The 24,352-nt window shown below is 36.9% G+C and overlaps 1 protein-coding gene and 1 long non-coding RNA gene across 2 annotated transcripts; one reads left to right on the top strand and one right to left on the bottom strand.

Annotated features, from left to right (window-relative positions):
• Positions 1-668: 668 nt before the first annotated feature.
• On the bottom strand, positions 669-18,170 carry LOC111731796. Its single transcript, XR_002777323.1, has 2 exons — positions 17,135-18,170; positions 669-1,249 (listed from the first exon to the last, which is right to left on the bottom strand). It is a non-coding gene; the product is annotated as an uncharacterized LOC111731796 (long non-coding RNA).
• NANP (N-acetylneuraminic acid phosphatase) lies at positions 16,875-24,099 on the top strand. The gene is made up of 2 exons (XM_011380700.2): positions 16,875-17,028; positions 22,804-24,099. The coding sequence occupies exons 1-2, from the start codon at positions 16,879-16,881 to the stop codon at positions 23,458-23,460; spliced, it is 807 nt and encodes a 268-aa protein (XP_011379002.2). The 5' UTR covers positions 16,875-16,878; the 3' UTR covers positions 23,461-24,099.
• Positions 24,100-24,352: the final 253 nt, after the last annotated feature.

Raw genomic sequence — 24,352 nt, 5'->3', positions numbered from 1 at the left:
GTAACCAGTCAACAGCTAACCACTTCACAGGGATTTGCATGCCCAGCTCTGTCTCTTGTCAGTTGCCTGCACTATTAAGTTCACCTGCAGCTACCCATTCAGCTATGCAACTACATGCCCCCAGCCCAAATGTTTTCACAGGCCTCCAGTGCCACACACACACACACCTATGGGAAAACCCTGAAGCCACAAGTATGTACACTGACCACCTGTTGGCCCTGCCCTTGCTGCTATCTCTGCTCTCCAATACTATGTGTGCCTGCAACTGCCCGCTACCACTACACAGGCCCCTGAAGATGGGTCTTACAGCTGAATATATATATTCCACTGGTTCTGGCCAGTATTGGTGCCTGACCTGGTTCCTAACTGCTGTGCAAAGAGGTTGGGTTAAGCTTAAGGAAAAGAATAAAGGTAACATTCTCTTAACCATGTCCTTCGTGTTCTCTGCTAATTTCATTTGAGCTCCCATTTGAGGAACTATAACCCAATGTTAAAGATATTTCCCCCCGAGGAGAAAAACTTACTGAGGTTTTATGTTTTCATAGAAGGTATCGACCTATTATATAAAGGAGGGCCAATGCACTGACTAGGAAACAGGGAATGTCTATTAATGGTCCCAAAGAAAAAGTTATAGGTTTGGGGAAAAAAATAATGTTTGTGAGACATTCTTAATTTCTATGACTTCAATTATTTTAGTACACTGAGAAAGGGGCTGCTGGATCTGAGTAGGGTTTGAGGCAGAAAATGTGGCACTGGTGTCAACTAGAACAGGATATAAGTCACTGTTATTATGAACTGATGTATCTCTTAAAATATTCAGAGTGAAGAGGGGAAGGAGCCTATTTGTCTTCTCAGAACCCCATCAGATTTCATCTCTGGGCACTTTAGAACCAATGGGGGTAGTGTGTCTTGCTCTAGTTTTGAATTTTGAGCAGTGCGTTTTCAGTTGACCAGGTTATTTACAGCAATGAGGAATCACTTCAGGTTTGGGTTTAACTTTACAACCAGCCTTTGTTTTTAATAATTAGAACTGTAGATTCATGACATGATTTGCTTTCTTTTCTTTAGCTCCATCAAAAGTTTGGCGTAGGTAATCACATGGGCCACATGTTGAGCAGTGGGAAGAACTTCCCAGTCTCTTTCAGTTCTTTTTAGTTTGAGCAGACAGTTAACTCTCTAATCCATTTTAAACAACTGAATTGAAGGCAGATTATGTTGTCTCAGCATCAATAGGAAAGCCAGGATTTTCCTGAAAGACAACACAAAGCCGGGTGAACGATTAAAATAAAATTTTCTTAAAGTCTTATACCTTCTTGAATTTGAGAGCAGTCTACAGGTTCCAGAAAGGCTCAAGGAAGAAAGTCTCGCAGACATTCAGCAATGCAGTTGGCCTCTTCCAACAGTAGGGCCAGATTACAAAGTAAGGCTCAAGAGAAGGATCTCAATAGTCTGCAAGATGTATCAAAATTGTGCCCCTCTGAATCCCAACTGTATGTTAACAAACTGATATATATGAGGTAATGTGGGCTATAGAGGAGATGTATGGTAATATTAACCTCTCACTTAGATGGGGGAAGGTCTTAATGTGGGTATGGGAAAAAACTTAGCTATAACTCTTAGGTGGGGAAGGCATGAGCTATGTCAAGTTTTTTATCAGAAGACATTGCTGAAGCACCTTAAACCTGAGCCTAATCTTTGCCCTTACCCTAACCCTGACTTTAACCTTAATCTAACACTAACCCTAAATCAAACACTAAATGGAGCCCAAATATAACTCTAACCCTAGCCCTTACCATAATCCTTATAACTCTAACACTAATTTAATACCAAACCCTAACCTGGAAGCTAATTCTAATCATAAACCTAATCCTAATCCTAGCCTTAAATAACTATAAACTCAAGCCTAACCCTACCCCTAACTCTCATCTTGAAACTCTCATTAAACCTAAACCTGACCCTAGCTTTTACCTTAACACTAAACCCAAACTTAAACCGTGTCTAACCTAAATCTTAATTATACACACAACCTTAAATGTAACCCTAAACTAACACTAACACTAAACCTAACACTTAAACTTAACTCAAAATGTGCCTGAACCTAAATGTAACTCTAATTTAAATCTATATTCAAATCCCATAGCTAATTCTAAGCTTAATCTTAACCCTAACCCTAGTCACAAACTCAACGGAACACAAACCCTATCGTGAAGCCTCACTCTAACCCTTAAAACAGCCATATCTCAAAACTTAGCACTAACCTTAAACCTAACCCTAAGCATAACCCTAAACCTAACTCGAACACTATCCCTAACCCTAATACTTACCTAACATTTAAATTAAACTAAACCTCAACCCTTGGCAGAAATCTAACTCTAAATTTAATCCTAGTTTGAACCCAAACTTTAATCTCAAACCTAAATTCAACACTAAATATAAACCTAACCTCAACACTAACTCAAAACCTATTCTTGACCCTTCATATGACTTTAACCCTAGATCTCACTCTAAATCTAACTGCAGCCCTAACTCAAAACCTAACCTGAAACCTAAACATAATTAAAACACAAACCTTAAACTCAAAGTTAAATCTCACCCTAACCCTAACCTTCGTCATAAAATCGAACAGAAACGTAACCCTGGCCCTAACCATAACCCTAACTCTAAACCTAATCCTGAACTGAAACCTAAACCTAACCTGAACCTTAACTCTGATCCTACTTCTATCCCTACCCTAACCCTGACTACAAATCCAACTAATCCTCTATTTTACACTAACCTTAAACCTAATTTAAAGCTATGCCTGACCATAATGCTAACCTTAACAGTAACGCTAATCTTAACCCAAACTCTATGCCTAATTATTAACTCAACACTAACCCTCATGAGTAAGATTAACTCTAAACCTAACCCTAACCCTAATTTTAACTCAATATCTAACATTAACCCAAATCATAATACTAAACCTAAGTTGAACGTCAGCTTTTACACTAACTCTGGCCTTAACCCTAATCATAATGCAACCTTGAAATTTGACCCTAACTAAACCTTAACCCTAAATCTAACACTAAACCTAAACTTAAGCATTATTCAAACCCAAACTTTACCCTCAATGCTAACCATAACCCCAACACTAACCGTAGCTTTAACCCTGACCCTGACCCTCAACTTAACTCAAAACTTAGCCCTACCTCACCCTAAAATGAACTCAGAACACAACCCTAAACCCAAACTTAACCCTAAACTTAATCGGAATCCCATGCCTTACTCTAATGCCAAACAGATCACTAAGCCTAGTTTAAACCCAAAGCCTTACCTCTAAGAACATCTAACTCTAATTCTAACGCTAACCCCAATTATCAGCTCAACACTAAACTTGCCCCTTACTCTAACCATAACCTCAACACAAACTCAAAACAAATTTTCACACTAAGCCCTACCCTGAACTTAAAACCTAAATCTAGAATTAACCATAACCCTAACACTAACACTAACCTTAGTTTAAACCAAAACCTGACCACAAAGCTGAATTTAAACTTAACCATAACCCTAATACAAAACCATAAATATATTGAAAAATCTAATCCTCTAGCCATTTTGCTACCCTAAATTGAACCCTAACCATAATTATATCTCAAAGACCAACCTAAAAGCTAGCACTAATCTTATCTCAAAAGTTAACCCTAACCCTCAATCTAAGCCTAATCTCACAACCACCCCTTACCTTAACCCTAACCATAACCTTACTTTAGACCGAAACCTAAACTCAAAACTAACTCTAATTATAACTCTAACCCTAAATCATAACCCAAAACCTAAACCTAACCTTAAAACTAACATTAAACCTGACCCTAGCACTTACCATAATCCTAATCTAAATCTTACCTGAAACCTAATTCTAATGCTAAAACAAACTCAAATCATAAACTCAACACTATCTCTAACTCTAACCCTAAATATTACTCAAAACTTAACCCTAACCCTAAAACCAATTCAGAACTCATCCCTAATACTAAGACTAACCCTAAACCTAAAACTGACCCGAAATCTAATCTGAACCATACGCCTGACCTTAACGTTAACCTAATCTCTAAACTAACCCTAACCTTTCTCCTACCCCTTACCCTAATTTTAATTGTAATCTCAATCATAGTTTAAACGCAAACCTTAATCTCAAAATTAACTCAAAAACTAGCCTTATCCCTAAACCTATTGTTCAACTTAACCCTAACCCGAAGCAAACTCTAGCCCTTACCCTGACTCTAACATGAAATGCCACCCTAATTTATAAGGCCTAGCCTCAGAGCTAAATCTAACACTAACCTTAATCATAAACACAAATCTAACCCTAACTCTAACTCCATTCCTAGTTATAATACTGACTCTAATCTAAATCTAACCCTAACATTAACCCTAACCATAAACTCAACATTCACCTCAACCCTAATCCGTATTCTATCCATAACACTAACCCTAATTCAGTACCTAAGGATAACCCTAATCCTAATTTTAACCCTAAATCTAAACCTAACCCAAACTTTAATATAAACCTAGACCCTCACCACAAATTTAACTCTAATTCAAATGTTATTCATAAAATCAACTCTAACACTAATTTAAAACCCAAATACTAATCCCAAAGCTAACTGCACCCCTAACCTTTACTTTAACACCACCAACACAAATGCTAACTCTAAATTAAACCTTAACTCTATCCTAACCATACCCTAGCCCTTACTCTAACCCTTACACAAACAATAATTCTAAACAAAAATCCATCTCTAACACTAACCCTATCCTAACTTGAAACCTAACACGAACCTTAAAGTTAGCAGTTACCCTAATCCTTTACACAACACTAACCTGATTTAAACTCTAACCCTTAGAGGGGAGGGGGGTGGAGAAAGGTAGATGGGGTAAAAGGGGTGATGACAGAAAGAAATCTAACTATGGGAAGTGAACACAAAATGTAAATATATATATGCTTTGCTGTTAAAATGTACAGCTGAAACTTATCGAATTTCATTAACCAATGTCACCATAAAAATATTTGTTTGTTTGTTTGTTTGTTTGTTTAAAAAATATGTAAACTCTAACCCTAACCAAAAGCTAAGTCTAACACTAAGACAAACACATATCATAAACTCAACCTTATCTCAACCCTACATCAATCTCTATTGCTTACTTTCACACTAAGCCTAACTTGAAACTAAACCTGAACTTAAAACTAATCCTAAATCTAACCCAAACTCTAGCCCTTAAACTAACTTTAGGCCAAATAAAATCTAATTTTTAACTCAAGCTTAACATCTAAAGTAACACAAAAACTAACACAAACCTTTAATTGACTCATCAACTTAATACTAACCAAAACAAAAAACTTAAACACAGACCACCAACTCAAAGCTTACCCTAAAATGAATGCAGATTTGACCCCAATCATAATCTCAACCATAAGCATAACCATAACCAGAAACTGAACACTAACATTAACCCTAAATTTAACATGCAAAACCAAACCCTAAAACTAACCCTAAATACATCCTAACAATATTCCTTACACAATTCTTAAACTAAACCTAACCCTAACCTCAAAGCTAAGTCCATTCCTAACCCTGAAACAAACACTACTAATAAACCCAACTCTACACCAAACCCAAATTTAAATTCTAACACTAACACTACCTTACACTTAACACTACCCTTAGCCTTACCTTAACCCTAAGTTTAACCCTAAACTCTAATTGAAATCCATGCTCGAACCTGAACTTCCATTAACCCTAATGCTATACCAAAAGCTAATCGGAAACCATAACCCTAACTTTAAAATGAACTGAAATCCCAGCTCAAAACCTAAGTTCAACCCACACCTTAAGCCCCACCCTAACCTCTGTCCGAAATCTAAAATGAACCTTTCCTGTAAGCCTAAACCTCTAATTTATCTCAACCTTAACCTTCAGCCTAAACCTAAGCCCATAGCCAAACCTTATTCTCAAACTCGATTCTAAGCTACTTTCAGCCCTAACCCTAATTCAAAACTCAACTTTAAATATAACCGTAACCCAAATCAGAACATAATACTAACCTCAAACTGAACACTAAACTTAATGGTCACTGTCGCCCTCATATGAAACTCGCCAAGTAACCCTCACCTAATCCTAACCACGGCTTCAAATTCATCCCCCACCCTAAAGTTATCCAATCCTGCTTTGAAGTTAATTCTAAAACTAATGACAAACTTAACGGGTATCTGACCGATTTGTCAGAGATGTTTTCCGTATGTACTAATAAGTCACTTCCAAACAGTGTTGTCCACCACACTTGTCTCTCAACGAATGAACACCAAACTTGTTGTCTCATGTGTGCGGTCTTTTAAAGAGGTGGCCAAAAGATGTTTTCTGACATGAGAAGAGCACACTGAGATAGCATCAAATTTGTGTTCAGAGCACCACTTAAACAGAGATAGAATCCAATATACTGTTACACCTGTAGCTCAGATTTTCATGTGATTGTTTTCAGGGCCAATCTAAGAGGCTAGGTGGAAACATTCTTTAGATCAGTGACCCTTAACTCTTAGGACTCCTACACATCGTGCAAAGTGATGAAGTCAAATTGAAATCTTACCTGCTGCAAATTCATATCAAGTGAGACACCTGCTAGAAGCATTGTGCAAAGTGCTTCTTTGGTGACTCAGTCTAAGACTCTTTGTGTAGTACATGTGATCTTTGTTTCGCTATGATATGTAATTTATATGGCATAGATGATGTACTTGCAAACTTTGTTCATCATCATTGTTAGCTTAGCACATGAAAACAAAATGCATTCTCTAATGCATGCAGTCTATGATGTACATATCCAAAAGATTTTTTTTTGATGAGGTACAATCATAGAATGTGAACATTACATCTGCATTCTAAAAAGTGCTTAGTCAAGAAATGGATATCACACTTACCCATACTGCACGAGGTAAAGTGATCGACTTGAGCACACTGTATCCAACAGGGTTCTCTCTTGGAATGATAGATACTCAACATATCCTGTAATGCCTACAGCCAAGTTTCAGATGTGACTGGTTTTCAGTATCATTCTAAGTGTCTCTTATAAACACTTTTTAAATTAGTGGCCTTTTATTCCTCAAACCCCTACACATTGAGCCCAGTGAATAGTTAAATCTTGAATCTTAACTTGCAAATTTGACCAAAATGGATACCTGCCTAAAGTCATTCACAGAGTGTTGAGTTCCTGGATATACCTAGAACCCTTTCTGGAATACACGCAATACCATGTTTCAGTACAGTGTGTATTTTATATGTCATATAACATGAGTACTGGCAAACTCTTGGTCATCATGCACTTTCTCTCAGCAAATGGAAACTAAGTGAATTTCCTAACATATGTGGTGTGTGAGCCACGCGTTGCAAAGATGTTTTTGAAAAAGTCCTAACACACTGTGTGAGCTCCATGATGGCGCTCCAAACAGTACTTAGTCAGAGGATGGATATCACACTTACCAGTAATGCACATAATAAATGGATTGTCTTGAGCTCATGAAACCTAACCAAGAAGAGCCTTATCAGAACTTTGAGGAAAATGTAAAGCCTGAACTCTAATCGAATGTCACCCTAACCTTAACCGTAATCATAAACTCATCCCTAAACCTAAGCTAAAATAGAACCCTTACTTTAACCCCTACACTAACTCAAACCTAACCCTAGCCACAACACCAGCCCTAATGCTAACCCCAATTCACATTAAATGTTAACCGCAGAGTTAACTATAACCATAAGCCTCACCCTCATCTTAACCCTAACTCCAAACCTAAATCTAACACTAACCCTACACCTAACCCTAACCTATTGGAAACCCAAAACCTAAACTTCAATCTAACTTTAAGCCTCACTTCACTTGGATCTAATTATGAACTCAAGCCTTACCTTTAACCGTAACACTAACCTAACCCAATTCCTAAACCAACGTCAAACATAATTTGAACATTAACCCTAGACTTGCCCTAAGCTCAACCCTCACGGTGTCTCTAATTAGAAGCCAAACCCTACTTCAGAGCTCACCCTAAACCTAACCCTAAATATAACCTAATCATCAATGTAACTCTAACCTTAATGCTAACCCTAACTATCAACCTAACTCCTATGCTAAGCCGAGCCCTCACACTAACCTTAGACTTCACCATAGATCTAGCCCTGATTCTGACCCTAATCCTTATTAAATACCAAAGTATAACTTCAAAGCTGTCTTTAACCTTAACCCTAATTTTAACCATAATCATAAATTCACCCCTAACCTAACTTACCTCTAAACCTAATCCTAACTTTAACTCGAAACCTAGCCCTAACCTTAACCTTAAACCTCACTCTATACCTACCACTTTCCCTAACTCTAACCCAAAAACTAATATAAAACAAATCCTTACCTCAAAGCTAACTTGAATCCTATGTCTAACCCCAAACTATCTCAAAACCAACACCCTAAGATAAGACACAATCAGAACAAAAAGGACCATTGTATATCCAAAACTTTCTTTTACATAAACTCTTTTACATAACGATAACTATAAAAAAAATAGAATTGAGACACATAATATAAAAAGAGATGAGAGGGAAAAATCAAAGAATACCACCAAACTAAAATAATAGACAGAAACACAAGGGCAAAGAAAGAATGGAGACACCAAGCTACCAGAAAACAAAAGATAAAATGGCTGTAGGAAATCATCATGTATCAGTAAACACCCTAAATGTAAATGGACTGAATCCACGACTTAAAAGGCACGGAGTAGTAGGTTGAATCAAAAAACAAAACCCGGTTATATGCTGCCTTCAAGAGACACAACTAGCTGCAAGGACAAACATAAAGTCTAAGAGAAGGGGTGGAAAATGCGAATGGCATCCAGAGAAAATTGGATGTAGCAGTACTTATATCTGACAAAATAGAATTCAAGATTAAAAAGATAACAAGAAACAAATATGGATATTTTATAATAATTAAAAGGACAATACATCAAGAAGACATTACACTTCTTAATTAATATACATGCACCCAATCTGAGAGAACCAAAATATATAAAGCAATTACTAACAGAACTAAAGAGGGAAACTGACAAAAAGACAATTATAGTAGAGGACCTAAAAACCCCATTGACAGTTATGGATAGATTATTTAAACAGAAAATCAATAAGGAAATATCAGCCTTAAATGACACATCAGACCAATTGGACATAATCAGTATTTGCAGAACCTTTTATCTTATAACACCAGATTATACATTTTTCTCTAGTGCAATTCTCAAGAATAAACCATATGTTGGGACACAAAACTAGCCTCAACAAATTTTAAAAAATTGAAATCATACCAAGCATATTCTCTGACCAAAATGATTTGAAATTGGAAGTCAACTGTAAAAAAGAAAGTAAGGAAAACCACAAATATTTGGAAATTAAACAACTGGGTCAAAGAAGAAATAAAAGAACAGATCAAAAGATATATAGAGACAAATGAGAATGATGATATGATATATCAAAATGTTGGGGATACAGCAAAAGTGGTAATAAGGGGAAGTTTCTATAATTACAGGCCTACCTCTAGAAACAAGAAAAATATTAAATAAACAACTAACCATTTCACCTTAAAGGCCAGAAAAATAAAAATAAATGAAGCCCAAAGTCAATAGAAGAAAGGAAATAATAAAAATTAGAGCAGAATTAAATTAAATAGAAAACAAAAAGACAACAGAAAAAAATAATGTAAGAAAGAGCTGGTTCTTTGAAAAGACTAATAAAATTGACAAACCTATAGGTAGACTCATTAGGAAAAAAAGAGAAAAGACTCAAATAAACAAAATCAGAAATGAAAGAAGTTACAGTAAATACCACAGAATTACAAAGGAGTATGAGAATACCATGAAATACTGTACACCACCAAATTCAATACCCTAGAAAAAATGGACAAATTCTTAGAAATATATAACTTTCCTAGACTGAATCATAAAAAAATGGATAATTTAAATAGATTGATCAATAAAAAGGAAATGAAAATAGTCATCTAAAATTTCCCAAAAAGTAAAAGTTCAGGACCATATGGCTTCATTAGTGAATGTTACCAAACATTCAAAGATGATTTACCAAAACTTCAAAGAAGATTTATTTCTATTCTTCTCAAACCCTTCCAAAAAAAAAAAAAAAAAAAATGAAGACGAGACAACACTTTCTAACTTCTTTTATGAGGCTAACATTACCCTGGTATCAAAACCTGACAAAGACAACACAAAAAAAAAGATTACAGACCAATAACTCTAATGAATATAGATAAAAAAAATCTAAACAAAATGCTAGCAAATTAAATACAACACATTAATAAGAAATACATCACGACCGAGTGGGGTTTGTCCAGAGGTGCTAGTCTGGGTCAACATATGCAAATTGACCAATTAACAAAATAAAGGATAAAAATTAATTGATCACAACAGTAGATGCAGAAAAACCATTTGACAAAATACAACATCCATTTATGATTAAAACACTTAATAAAATAGGTATAGAAGGAAAGTGCTTCAACATAATAAAGGTGATGTATGATTAATCATCAGCTAATATCATACTCAATGGTAAAAAATTGAAAGATTTTCCTCTAAGACCAGGAACAAGACAATGATGCCTACTCTCACCACTGTTATTCAATATAGTACTGGAAGTCCTAACCATAGCAATCAGACGAGAAAAAGAAATAAAAAGCATCCAAATTGAGAATGAAGAAGTAAAATTGTCACTTTTTTTAAAATAACATAATTCTATATAGAGAAAATTGTAAGACTCCACCAAAAACCTATTAGAAACAATAAACATATTCAGTAAAGTAGTAGGATACAAAATAAATGCACGAAAATTATTGTGTTTCTAGTTACTAACAATGAGACTTCAGAAAAGGATATGGAAAAAAATTCTATTTGCAATTGTAACATAAGAATAAAGTACCTAAAAATAAACTTAACAAAGGAAATGAAGAACCTATACACTGAAAACTACAGATATTGCTGAAAAAAATTTAAGACAACATAAAGAAATGGAAAGATATTCTATAGATCGGAAGAATCAACAGAGTTAAAATGACCATATTACCTAAAGCAACATACAGATTTAATGCAATCTCTATCAAAATCTCATTGGCATTTTCAAAGAAATAGAACCAAAAGAATCATCAGATTTGTATGGAACCACAAAAGATCTGAAATAACCAAAGCAATTTGGGGGGCGGAGCGGGGGAGCCAGAGGATTTCAAATTGACAATTATCGAAACAGCATGGTATTGGCAGAAAATCAGACATGCAGACCAATGAAACATAAAAGAGAGCTCAGAAATAAATCCACATCTGAATAGACAAATGATTTTTGACAAAGAAGCCAAAAACATACAATGGAGTAAGGAATGCCTCCTCAATAAATGGTGCTGGGAAAATTGGAAAGCCACATGCAAAAAATAAAACTAGACTGCTGTCACCCTACACCAAAATTGACTCAAAATGGATCAAAGACCTAAATATAAGGCCTGAAACAATAAACTGTGTAGAAGACATAGGTACTAAACTCATGGACCACAGTTTTAGGAAGGCTTTTATGAATTTGGCCTCAAAGGCAAAGGAAGTAAAAACGAAAATAAATGAATGGAACTATACCACACCAAAAAGCTTCTTTATAGCAAAAGAAATCATCAACAAGATAAAGAGGCAACCAGTTGAGTGGGAGAAGATATTTACAAACAACGCTTCCAATAAGGGGCTAATGTTCAAAAGAACTCATAGAATTCAACAACAATAACAAAAAAAATCCATTTAAAAAATGGGCATGGAGCCAAACAGACACTTCTCCCAAGAAGACATACAAACGGCCAACAGACTTATGAAAAGATGCCTAACTTTACTAGCTATTAGGGAAATGGAAATCAAAACCACAAGGAGACACCACTCCACACCTGTTGGAATGACTATTATCAACTGGACAAATAATAACAAGTGTTGGGGAGGTTATGGGGGCAAAGGAACCCTCATACACCACTGGTGGGAATGTAAATTAGTATAGCAACTATGGAAAACAGTATGGAGGTTCCTCAAAAATATAAGAATAGAATCACCATATGACCCAGCAATCCCTCTTCTAGATATTTACCCCCCAAAAAATTAAAAATATTTATCCATAAAGATATTTGCACCTTGATGTTCGTGGCAACATTATTAATGATAGCCAAGACATAGAAACAACTGAACTATTATCCTTCAATAGACAGTTAAATAAAGAATATGTAGTACATATATACAACGGAATATTACTCAGAAAATAAGAAAAGATGAATACTGATGTTTGCAACAATATGGATGGATCTTGAGATAATTATGCCAAATGAAATAAGTCAGACAGAAAAAGTTGAGAACCATATGATTTCACTCATATGTGGGTATAAACTGAAAGCAACAAATGAATAAGGCAAACAAAAACTCATAGACACAGACAACAGTGTAGTGATTAGCACAGGGAAAGGGGGAAGCGAGGAATAGATAAGGTTAAAGGGGGTCAAATATATGGTGACAAAAGGAGATTTGACTTTGGGTCATGAACACACAATGCAATATACAGATGATGTATTATTGTACACTTGAAACTGATATAATTTTATTATCCAATGTCTCCCCAATAAATTTAATTTTTTTTAAATCTCAAGGCACACCAAATAGCCAAAATAATCTTAAAAAGGAAGAACAAAACTGGAGGACTCACATTTCCTGATATCAAAACTTGCTACAAAGGTACAGTAATCAAGACATTTTGGTAGTGACATATAGACAGACATTTAGACCAAAGGAATAGAATTGAGAGACCAGAAATCATGGTCAGATGATTATGACAAAGGTGCCAAGACCATTCAATAAGGAAAGGATGATCTTCTCCACAAATGGTGTTAGGGGAAACTGGATATTTAATTGCAACTACCTGTACACACTACCTCAAAAAAATGTGGTAGCAGAATTTTACAATATAGATATAAAAATGATTTAATATTGAATTGGCCTATCTAGGGAACAGGGAGCTAATGCCCTAAAGATCCAATTCCCCAACAACATGTAGGCTATAGATTATATAGGGTGACATCTCAAGACACCATGGCTATCATGCTAAGCAAAATAAGCCAGACAGAAAAAGTTGAAAAACATATGATATCACTATATGTGGGATATAAACCTAAAAGCAACAAATGAACAAGACAAACAAACAGAGACTCATGGACATGGACTATAGACGAGTGGTTACCAGAGGGGAGGGAGGAGAGGTAGGTAGACGGGGTAAAGGGGGTCAAATATGTGGTGACAGAAAGAAATTTAACTATGGGAGGTGATCACACAGTGTGTGTGTGTGTGTGTGTGTGTGTGTGTGTGTGTGTGCGCGCGCGCGCGCGCGCCTTACTGTTCGAGTATGCAGCTGAAACTTATTGGATTTCATTAACCAATGTCACCAGAAAATAATTGATTAATTAATTTTTAAATGACCTTATTACCTAAAGCATTATACAAATTTAATGCAATCCCCATCAAAATCCCGTTGGCATTTTTTAAATAAATAGAACAAAAAATCATCAGATTTTTATGGAAGCACAAAAGACCCCAAATTGCCAAAGCCATCCTGAGAAAAAAGAACGAGGCTGGCGGCATCACTCTGCCCGACTTCAAATTATACTACAAAGCAACAGTAATCAAAATGGCATGGTACTGGCAGCAAAACAGACACATGGACCAGTGGAACAGAATTGAGAGCCCAGAAGTAAACCCATATTTATATGGGCAAATAATTTTCTACAAAAAAGTCAAAAACATACATTGGAGAAACAAAAGCCTCTTCAATAAATGGTGCTAGAAAAACTGGAAAGCCACAGGCAGAAGAAGGAAACTAGACTTTTGTCTATCACCGCACACCAAAATTATCTCAAAATGGATTAAAGACCTGAATATAAGAAAACACAGTAGAAAACATAGGAACTAAACTCAAGGACCTTGGACTTAAAGAGGATTTTATGAATTTGACCTCAAAGGCAAAGGAAGTAAAAGCTAAAATAAAGAATGAGACAACATCAAACTAAAAAGCTCTGTACAGCAAAAAAAAACTGTCAACAAGATAAAGAGACAAACATCTCAATGGGAAAATATATTTGCAAGCAACGCCTCCAATAAGGGCCTAATATCCAAAATATACAAAGAACTCATACAACTCAGTAACGACAAAAAAACAAATGATCCAATCGAAAAATGGGCAGAGGACCTGAACAGACACTTCTCCCTAGAGGACATACAAATGGCCACCAACTATATGAAAAGATGCTCAACATTGCTAGCTATTAGAGAAATACAAATCAAAACCACAACAAGATACCATCTCACACCTGTTAGAATAGCTATAATCAACAGGACAAATAATAACAAACATTGGAGAGGATGCAGAGAAAAAGGAACCCTCCTACACTGCTAGTGGGACTGCAAATTGGTACAGCCACTATGGAAAACAGTATGGAGGTTCCTCAAAAAACTAAGAATTGATCTACCATATGATTCAGCAAACGCACTACTGAGTATTTACCCCAAAGACTTGAAAACCCATATTTGAAAAGATATTTGCACACCAATGTTCATAGCAGACTTACTCACAGCCAGGACATGGAAGCAACCGAAATGTCCTACGATAAATGATTGTCTAAAGAAGCTGTGGTACATATATACAATGTTCTTACTCATCCATAAGAAGAGATGAAATACTGCCATTTTGCAACAACCTAGGTAGACTTCGAGACAATCATGCTAAGTGAAATAAGCCAGACAGTGAACACACAGTGTAAATATATATGTGCCTTACTGTTAAAGTGTACAGCTGAAACTTACTGGATTTTATTAACCAATGTCACCATAAAAAATAAATTAATTATTATTTTTTTTTTAAAAAAAGAGAAAAAGAAATAATAAATAAAATGGAACCAGAGCTGCCATCCCGGAGGAACTGCAACAGGGACAAAATAACCTTTGGAATGGGCATAAAGCAACCTTGTACCCCAAAGAACTGTTTGCAGATAACAAGAAAGAAGATATTATGACTATCAGACTGACTACTGGACTAAAAATTAAAAACATTTAGCATTAACATCACTATAGTATATTACCTGCACCAATAGAAATGTCTCCCTTCTATTGATGTAGTTGTTCTCCCCTTTCTCATAAATACCCATTCCCATTGTCTCCTAATTGGAACACTATTGGGGCTTCAGCTTAAATCAGTGCATCTCAAATAGTTATTCTTTGATCTCAAATAGATGCTTGTTGCTTCTCACTTTGAAAGGCCTTTTTTATTTTTAGGTTAACGAACAAATGAAAAAATTTTGATAATGCAAAAGAGAGAAAGGAAGAACTGCTGAAAAGATGTCCCTAAGTGGGGGTGGGGATATAGGGAACTGAAAGGGCTGGAGCAGAAAGCAGCATAGATGGTTTATTTAAGGTTATCAGGCAGGGAGGTGTGGGTACAGCTGATGATAGCTGGGTAGATAAAGTGGGAGACTGTGAGGCTCTTTTCTGATTGCTACTATTTTATCCCTATTAACTTAACAATGCCTCATTCTGAGAAAACTTTAAACCAAAAGGAAAACCTCTCTTCTGAGGTCATAGAGTTTTAATAAACTTGTACAGGGAAAGTGGGTGAGAAGGGCCTGGGAGAGACTTTTCGAAAAGTAGAAAATGCCAGAATCAATGCTGGGCAGCAGCAAGAGCACAGGAACAGTGCCATTATGCACAATGCACAATGCAGAAGCAACAGCATTACCATTTAGATTTTACTTTATTTGTTCCTAGCCCAAGTCCCACAATTACCAATCTTTTACTTAGCCCAAATATGAAGTCCTCCTCTAGCTACTTGAGTTAAATCTGCCACCCTGATCAGTTTAAGTACTGTACTTAATAGTCTAAGGCCCATCTATAATCAGGAGCCTGTACATCTCACTACCTTAATATGCTACGCAAAAAGTCATTGGTTCACAAATATTAGCTGCAACGTCCTAAAACCTTGAAACATTTAAGTAGAAGGAATTAAAGTTGTCAGAAAATACTATCTAGCCATCACCTTCCTTTAAGTAGCAAAATTGAACAAGGCATGGAATGCCATTAGACTACTTGTCACAAAGGGAAACCTACCAAACACCCCAAACCATTAAGACAAGAGGATTGATTACACAGACTGTTATACCACCTCTGACTTTGGGTTTGTGCCTGTCAATAAACTCTATACGTATGTAAAAAAAGAAAAGAAATTGCTCCAATCCTGAGTCTATGTGCCCATAAGCAGTATTATGCTAAATTTATTCTGACATTTTAGGCAACTAAAGGTAACTAATTAATGCACTCATAATTTCGGCTGATTGCTAATCTAAATGACCAAAATTGATGGACTAGCCCTGCACATCAATAGGGTAACCACACGGTCATGTTTTTGAGGAATGGGTATGTTTATTTTCCACAATAACAAAGAGGTCAACAGCGATTCTGCTCCAAACATACAGTAACTGTAGTTTACAACTGCGGAAGAAAAATCTATTAACACAAAGAGAAGACAATTAATCTAATTCTTCGGAACACCAGCAGCCAAACTGTAAATCGTATACTTCAGGGGCCAAGAAAGTTTTTCTATAAAGTTCCAGATAATAAATATTTTAGGTTTTGCAGGCTACACGGTTTCACTTGCAACCAAGTCCTGAGACACCTTGCAGGAGTTCCTCCTAGGGATGTAGAAGAGTCAGGTGACACTCTCAGCTCCGCCCACGTGTTCCTTGCCCCGTAGGCCTGCCTTACGCATGCGCGGGTGGGGGGGGGGGCGGGCAGCAGGGCGTTGGAACGTGGCCGCCAGGCGGGACAGGATGGGGCTAAATGTAAGGGCCGTTTTCTTCGACCTGGACAACACACTCATCGACACTGCCGGGGCGAGTAGAAAAGGCATGTTGGAGGTAACTTCCGCGTATCCCCATCCCTCCTCCGGGCGGAGTCAGCGTGCCCTACCCGTAATTGCGCGCTCTCCCGGTTCTCTTGGTGCCCTTTCCCCTCTCCACTTACGCGGCGCCGGAAGTCAGATGATCCTTCAGGGCCCCCGGGGGCACTGGCCTTTCTTTTGAGACCCCTGTACCGGAGGGAGCGGGAAAGAAGGACGACTGGGTTGGGGAGGCAGCTTTCCCTCCAGCACGGCAGTTTAAGTCACCTGCCTGCCACGCTCTGGAAAGCTGGGTTCTTGAAGTTGGTTCCGGCGCTTTGGGACCCGGAAGGATGTCATTAACGGTGCCACAGTGGTATGAGTTGCCACCATACAGACGTTCACATCATGCAGCGAGTCACCTGGCTTTTTGCTAGGACAGGTTTGAATCAGCCAGGACAAGTGCACGCACCAGGCTCTCTGTGGTTGACCTCGGGGGAGGGTTGTCCCCCCACTGCGTGTTCTTCGGTGGGTTTTTGAGGAGACTCAGAAGTTCCACAGCTGTCAGTGGTGAGCCTAGACTTAATCAACTCCTGAAGTACTCTCTGCAGAAACTCCCCTCCTGGCACTCTTAGTAGATTTCTGAGATACTCAAAAGTCTGTCCTGCACAGGGCATTCCTTTCAGGAGGCATTGCATCAGCATCTCTTCCTTTCTATACCCACATATGCTGTATCAGACCTTTCCTATGTTCTTCAAGCCCCTAATGCATCTGTGCTTTCTCTCCTCTGCCTTCAGCTTTAAGGAGAAAACCAAGGATTATCAGATATGAAAAACCCACTTTCTAAAGCTAATCTTTCCAACCCCAAGTGCCCCCTCCTCTTCATGCTTAGTTAGGTGTTGTCTTTCTAGATCTTCATCCTCTTTCTTGGTGCATTCCATCCCTGCATATGAGGTCTGCCTCATACTTTAAAAAAAGGAGGGATATCCCCCTTAAATCTTTGTTCTTCTGCTAGATGTTACCTGCCTCTCTTGACAGCCATGTTTTTCAAGAGAAATCTATACCCATTATCTCCATGCCTCTACTTCCTATTTATTCCTAAATCTATTGCAATGTAGTTTCCATCTTTGCCACTAGAATGAAATTGACAAGTCATTAAGCATCTTCCAACTCGCCAGGATCAGTGAAAGTTTTAAGTGTTTTTTAATGACTTAGTTGAGGCATTCCACATTTTTGACTGCCTGTCCATCTTCACATCCTTGTCCTTGACCTCAGGGGCACCAGCCTGTGCTGTATTGCCTCCAGTATCTCCAGCTGCTGACAGTACACATTTACCTGTGTGTTCTTGGCAGGCCAAGTCCAGTGTGTCACAATTAGGCTAAATCATGCTGTAGGCCAAGAGATTAAGCTTTAAAATCAGCTATTTGAATTTAAATCACAGCTCTCCCAGTACCTAGCTGGAAGTACAAGAACAAGTTACTTAACCACTCTAAGCCTCAAATCCTCATTATAAAATTTGCAGGGGAAGTACACACAATCTGATGTTCACTTCACGAATCCACCCTGTTACCCAGTCATCACCTCCTGCATATCTTCCTAGCCCTTGTCTTAGTTAAAGCTGGACTCATCTCTCATCTAGACTGTTGCTGTGGTCTTGTCTATATTCCTGCCATGGTAAAATTTCTGAAACAAATGTTAGATTGTATTTCTCCTTGGTCTTTACACCCTCTTGTTTACCAGCACTGTATTTCATTCAGATATCTCTTAATGCACTTGCCAAAGGTATTATAATTCTTTTTTGCAACTCAAGACTCCCACAACTAAATAGTAGTCTTCTTAAGAGGGAACTGTCAGTCATCTTCATTTAACATAAAGTAAATGTTGAATGAATGCTAGATGGCTGGTTAAAAATTCAGGTATCCCCACTCTTGATTCTGTTGCCACCTCCTTTGAACTGTGTGCTTTTGACTACACAAGGAATGCTTTATCACATAAAAATATAACAACACCCATAAATGTTGGCCTATTTAAAAGTAACATGCCAGCTTTATATATCATTCTGAACGAATTATGAAAAGAGGAAGAAGGGGGAAAGGTCTAGCCATTGCCTTGGGCTTGTGGCGGAGTCATACACTGACTATATAGATCAACTTTAATTTTTGTTTACTTCTGAGAAAGTTATTTCCATTCTCTACAGGCTGTCTCAGTGTCATTATACAGGAGGAAGGCTTCTACAGAAATTTAGGTTTTCTCAGTGAACAAAGCAGAAAAGATTTCTGCATTTGCAAATTTACTTTCTAGTGAGGATGGCAGTGAATATAATACACCAAATGTATTTCTAAGTGTGTTAGGCAAAGTGAAGAGGGGGACAAATCTCAATTTTAAATAGGTTGGTCAGATTATGCTACATTCAGTGAATGATGATTAAGCAAAGATTTGAACTAAAAATAACAGGAGTGCTGCTTGAATTGTTAGGCTATATACAGGCAGTCATAGTTGGTGAGCATGTATTTTTAACTGTTTTATCTGGAATTCAGCAAACTCATATCTTACCCATAGTGTTATATGGTTCTAACCCTCAAAAAAGTCTTCTTAAATCACAATTAGTTAAACAATAATAGTGATGCTATTAACTTTAATTTTGGCTCCAGGGAGCAGGAAGTAGAATAGTTTTCTTTTTCTGTGTTATAAGACACAGTCTTAAATAGAGTTTTAAAGTAGATGAAGTTCGAGTTTGTATTACGTCTACAAATTGATTCCCCATCCCCTAGCCCCCACTATCTTAGGGCCTCTTTCTTCACACCTATAGGTACTTGGTGGGCTTATTTTTCTCATAATTTTTTCAAGCCTACCTTACCCTTTGCACAAAATGTCATCATACCTCCAAATTAGAGGTCTTTTCCCTCCACCTCCAATTCAATCAAGACTCCCATGCTCTCAGTACAAATGTTAGGAGAATTTGTACTGATAATAACATATACTAATTCAACTGGGGTGTTTTTCTGTTTTATCTAATATTAATATGTGAATAACTGATAAACTTTTTTCCCAAATGTGTTATATAATTTAAATGCTACTTGCTATTCCACACGAATCTGTAATTAGTTACTATGTAACAAAATGGGAAAGTTAATTCAGGGGATGTAATAGGAAGAAATTTTGAACCTTGAGAGTGGTATACTGTGCCTTTACAAGAATCTCCCCTTTAAGGTGAGCCAATTCTGCCTTTTCAGAGACCCAAGAATGTGCTTAATGAATTGCCAATTACAATAACAGAAAATTTGATCTTTATTGGGAGCTCTCTGTTTACTATAAGCCAGCTCCTATTTAAGCTCAAGCACAGTGGAGTCCTAGAGACCTTTTTCTTTTTATTGGGTACTAATAGGGTTACTAAAACTTTAAAATGACCTTCAATCATAGCTAAAGAGTAATTCAGTTGACATTATTATAAAAGATGGTGATATAGACATGAAGGTTGAAAAAGCTTTATTTGTTAATTGAAATTTAACTTTATAAGGCAAAATTTTTCAGTGTTTGCCTTCACCTAAAATTCTTAAGGCTGGTATATTTTCTTGGACTAATGAAACTTTTAATTATTACATTTTCTAACGAGCACAAATAGCCTGAAAAATATTTCCTTTACTTTTGGCGTAGGTGATTCTTATGCTCTGAAGGAAGAAGTATGTGTCTATTCATCTCTATCTTTTTTTCAGTAGGTGAATTGAGTGTCTGATGTGAGTAGCGTACCACTTATTCTCTGTATAGTTTAGGGCAACATATTTTAACTTGTTTGATCTCTTTGCTTCGATAACAGACAATTTTAGTCCTAACTATGTGCATTGCACTCATCCTTAAATATCCAAAATTATCTTGGCATGGTTGACTTGCCCCAGTTATCCCTAAGACAAGGACTTCAAGTGCATGTAGTTCATTTGGGAGGTGATCCCAGGAAGCACTGTAGGAGGATGGTGGAATAAGACCGGGAAGAGAAGGAAGTGGATACAGGTTATTTAAATGAACAGGTTACTGGTATGAACATTTGGGGAAATCTGGGAGACAGTATGCAGAACATTCTTTACTTGTCCCTCTCAAGAGGCAAGAAAACTGTGATATTTATTCATCAATTAATGTCACTCATTGGCTGAGGCCTATTCCTGGGCAACATTTCATCCCAGCCTATGTGCATGGGTGCCCCTATGGCCAAATAGAGCCCTCAGGCAGAGAAGCCCAAACACTTAAAGTGTGAAGCCATTGGCATGTATAGGAATAGTGTATACCAAGGGGATTTGGTATACACTTCTACAGCCTGGGACTCAAGGCCCTCTACAGACTGATTCTAAACAGACTCTCCAGTCTCATCTCTTAGCATCTTACCTCACATGACTTCCATCTTGGCTGAACTAAGCTTCTTGCTTTTTCCAGTTTACAGAATTCCAAACTCTATGTCTTTGTTTATGTAGTTCCTTTTGTCTGTACTGATTTTATCCTCCTCCCATCCTTCCTCTGCCAAGCCTTATTCAACAACCCTGTGGAATGACTTGTTCTTTCTATTTTATTTCCACAGTTCTTATTCACAAGACTGCATAGCACTCAACTCAGTATTTGTGGTGGTTGTATACCTGCTTATTTTTCCCAATACATAATGTCATGAGAACAAGGGATCCAGTCTCCAGGTGCCTAATACAGTAGTGTGAAAGCAAGCATGCGGGCTTTGGAAGTAGGCAAGTGTGGGTTTAAATCCCAGCTCGGGCAAATTACTTAACAGTTCTGAACTTCTATTTCCTCATCTCAAAAAGGGAACTCCTTTTGCAGAGTCAGAAATGTAGAAATAACATATGTGAGCATTGGGCATATTGCTCACCACGGTAGGGTCTTCGTAACTGTTAGAAGACAGGCCAAATGAGTGAGAGCTTAATGTAATGAAAGCCAAGATAGAGAGCTGTGGGAACACTAGGAGGAGTGCCTAATTCTGAAAGGGAATCAGAACCAGGGTAGCGAAGAGTGACTCAGAACTACTTGAAGCTTTTTTTTTTTTTTTTTAATCTGGAAAACTAGGTTTGGAAGAAGCACTGGGTCATTAAACTGCTGAAATCACAGAACATGCTTGATTCCATTAGAGCTATATGCACATTTTTAAAAGTACAGAATTGGATTCTGTTTTATATGATCTTCAAAACATAAAGTGTATATAGATGAGAACAGGTGAGATGAGCTAGCGTTATTTCTGGGAAGAGTCTAAATAATAATTGTTAGAAATTTTAAATGAGAATATAATCAATAATATTGTAATAACTATGTATGGTACCAGAAGGGTACTGGACTTATTGAGGGGGTCACTTGGTAAATTATATAAATGTCTAATCACTATGCTATATACCTGAAACTAATATAATATTGAATGTCAACTGTAATTGAAAAATAAAATAATTTTGTATGAAAAAAATTTAAAATATTTCACTAAATATAAACACAAGCTTTATTTTTATGTTCATGAACAGAGTGAAAGATGGTGAACTTAAGCTGCCAATTGAAGGATTTTATTAGCTATATATGAAGAATCTTTTTAGAATAGAAATTGGTAAAAAAAATATATATATATATATGAATGAGTTGTCTTGAAAGGTTGAGAGATCGTCACTTTGGTGTTTTTTAAAAATAAGAACAGCTCCCACTGGAAATGGTGTGGTAATAGAGCTGCCTTAAGACAGAGGAATGGAGTTAGAATCCCTGTGCTCCGGGTTTATAGGATCACATCTTTTCATGGTATGATGGTTAAAAACATAGTCTGTTAATGGAGTTGTTTTCTTTTATTTAGGTGATTAAGCTCTTAAAATCAAAATACCATTATAAAGAAGAGGCTGAAATCATCTGTGACAAAGTTCAAGTTAAACTCAGCAAGGAATGTTTTCATCCTTCCAATAAGTGCATTACTGATCTAAGGACTTCACACTGGGAAGAAGCAATCCAGGAAACAAAGGGTGGTGCAGCCAATAGGAAATTGGCTGAAGAATGTTATTTCCTGTGGAAATCTACACGTTTACAGCATATGACACTAGCAGAAGATGTCAAAGCCATGCTCACTGAACTTCGAAAGGAGGTCTGCCTACTTTTATTAACAAATGGAGACAGACAGACCCAGAGGGAAAAGATTGAGGCTTGTGCCTGTCAGTCTTATTTTGATGCTATCGTTGTAGGTGGAGAACAGAAAGAAGAAAAACCAGCACCTTCCATATTTTATTACTGCTGTGATCTCCTCGGAGTACAGCCTGGGGACTGTGTGATGGTTGGTGACACACTAGAAACAGATATACAAGGAGGCCTCAATGCAGGGCTGAAAGCAACAGTCTGGATAAATAAAAATGGAATAGTGCCACTGAGGTCATCCCCCATGCCACATTATGTAGTTTCTTCTGTGCTAGAGTTACCTGCTCTGTTACAAAGCATAGACTGCAAAGCAAATAAAAGGACATGATTATGTATTTTACAGAATTTGAACTAAGAAAAGTTAAGGCATTTCTTATACTATGACCTAGTTCTAAGAATAATTTTACTTATTTAATAATTTTACTTATTATTTAATAGCCAACCAACCACTGGCTGGTATTTATATATGGAAATACAGAACACATTAATACAGTTAGCTTTGGTAGTATGGTCAAAAAATTTGAAGACATATTATTTGTTAATCTGTGACTTGAAGTTTTTTTAAAAATTATTTTATAAATCTTTTAGCATCTTGGATCCAAGAAGATATCAAGCAGGACGGCTTATACATGGATGCAAAATACAGGTTTTATGTTCTGGCTTAAAAATAGATATTTTTAAAAAATTGACATTCTAAATCATATAATAGAAATTTATCAGAGCAACTGATAAATAAGTCATGCAAATAAGTACTAAGTAATGCAAATTAAGGCATTTCATAGATTATCTTGTGTATTTTATTTTTAAAAAATTTGTACACCATATTTTTACTTGCTTTGAATGTATACTTTCTTTTATGAATCTAATTATTCTTCATGATCTTTTTTGGAGGGAGGGAGCTTTCAATTTTCCTGTGATGTATACATGACAAAAAATTCCTCCAGTAAAATAATCTGTTAAAAATCAACATGTTGCCCTTCTTTTCCATGACATTTTCACATCTTTCCAGAGTGAGCTTTTAGTTTCCTATTAGTCTTTACCTCTTATGAAAGTATTTTTACTATCTTTCCCCAGTTATACAGCGGAGTTGAGGGGACTAGACTGTCTTGCTGGGGTTAAGTGCAAGCCACATGGCATCAAAAGTCATTTTCCTTTTGTGGATACATCAGAGAGGAATTGTCTTGGTGAGGCCTAATGAGTCCTTCCCTGCCCCACCCCCG

The sequence above is a fragment of the Pteropus vampyrus genome, unplaced genomic scaffold, assembly GCF_000151845.1.
Source record: "Pteropus vampyrus isolate Shadow unplaced genomic scaffold, Pvam_2.0 Scaffold399, whole genome shotgun sequence".
NCBI lineage: Eukaryota > Metazoa > Chordata > Mammalia > Chiroptera > Pteropodidae > Pteropus > Pteropus vampyrus.
Note: the sequence above shows the minus strand (reverse complement) of the source record. Positions and strands in the feature narration are given on the sequence as shown.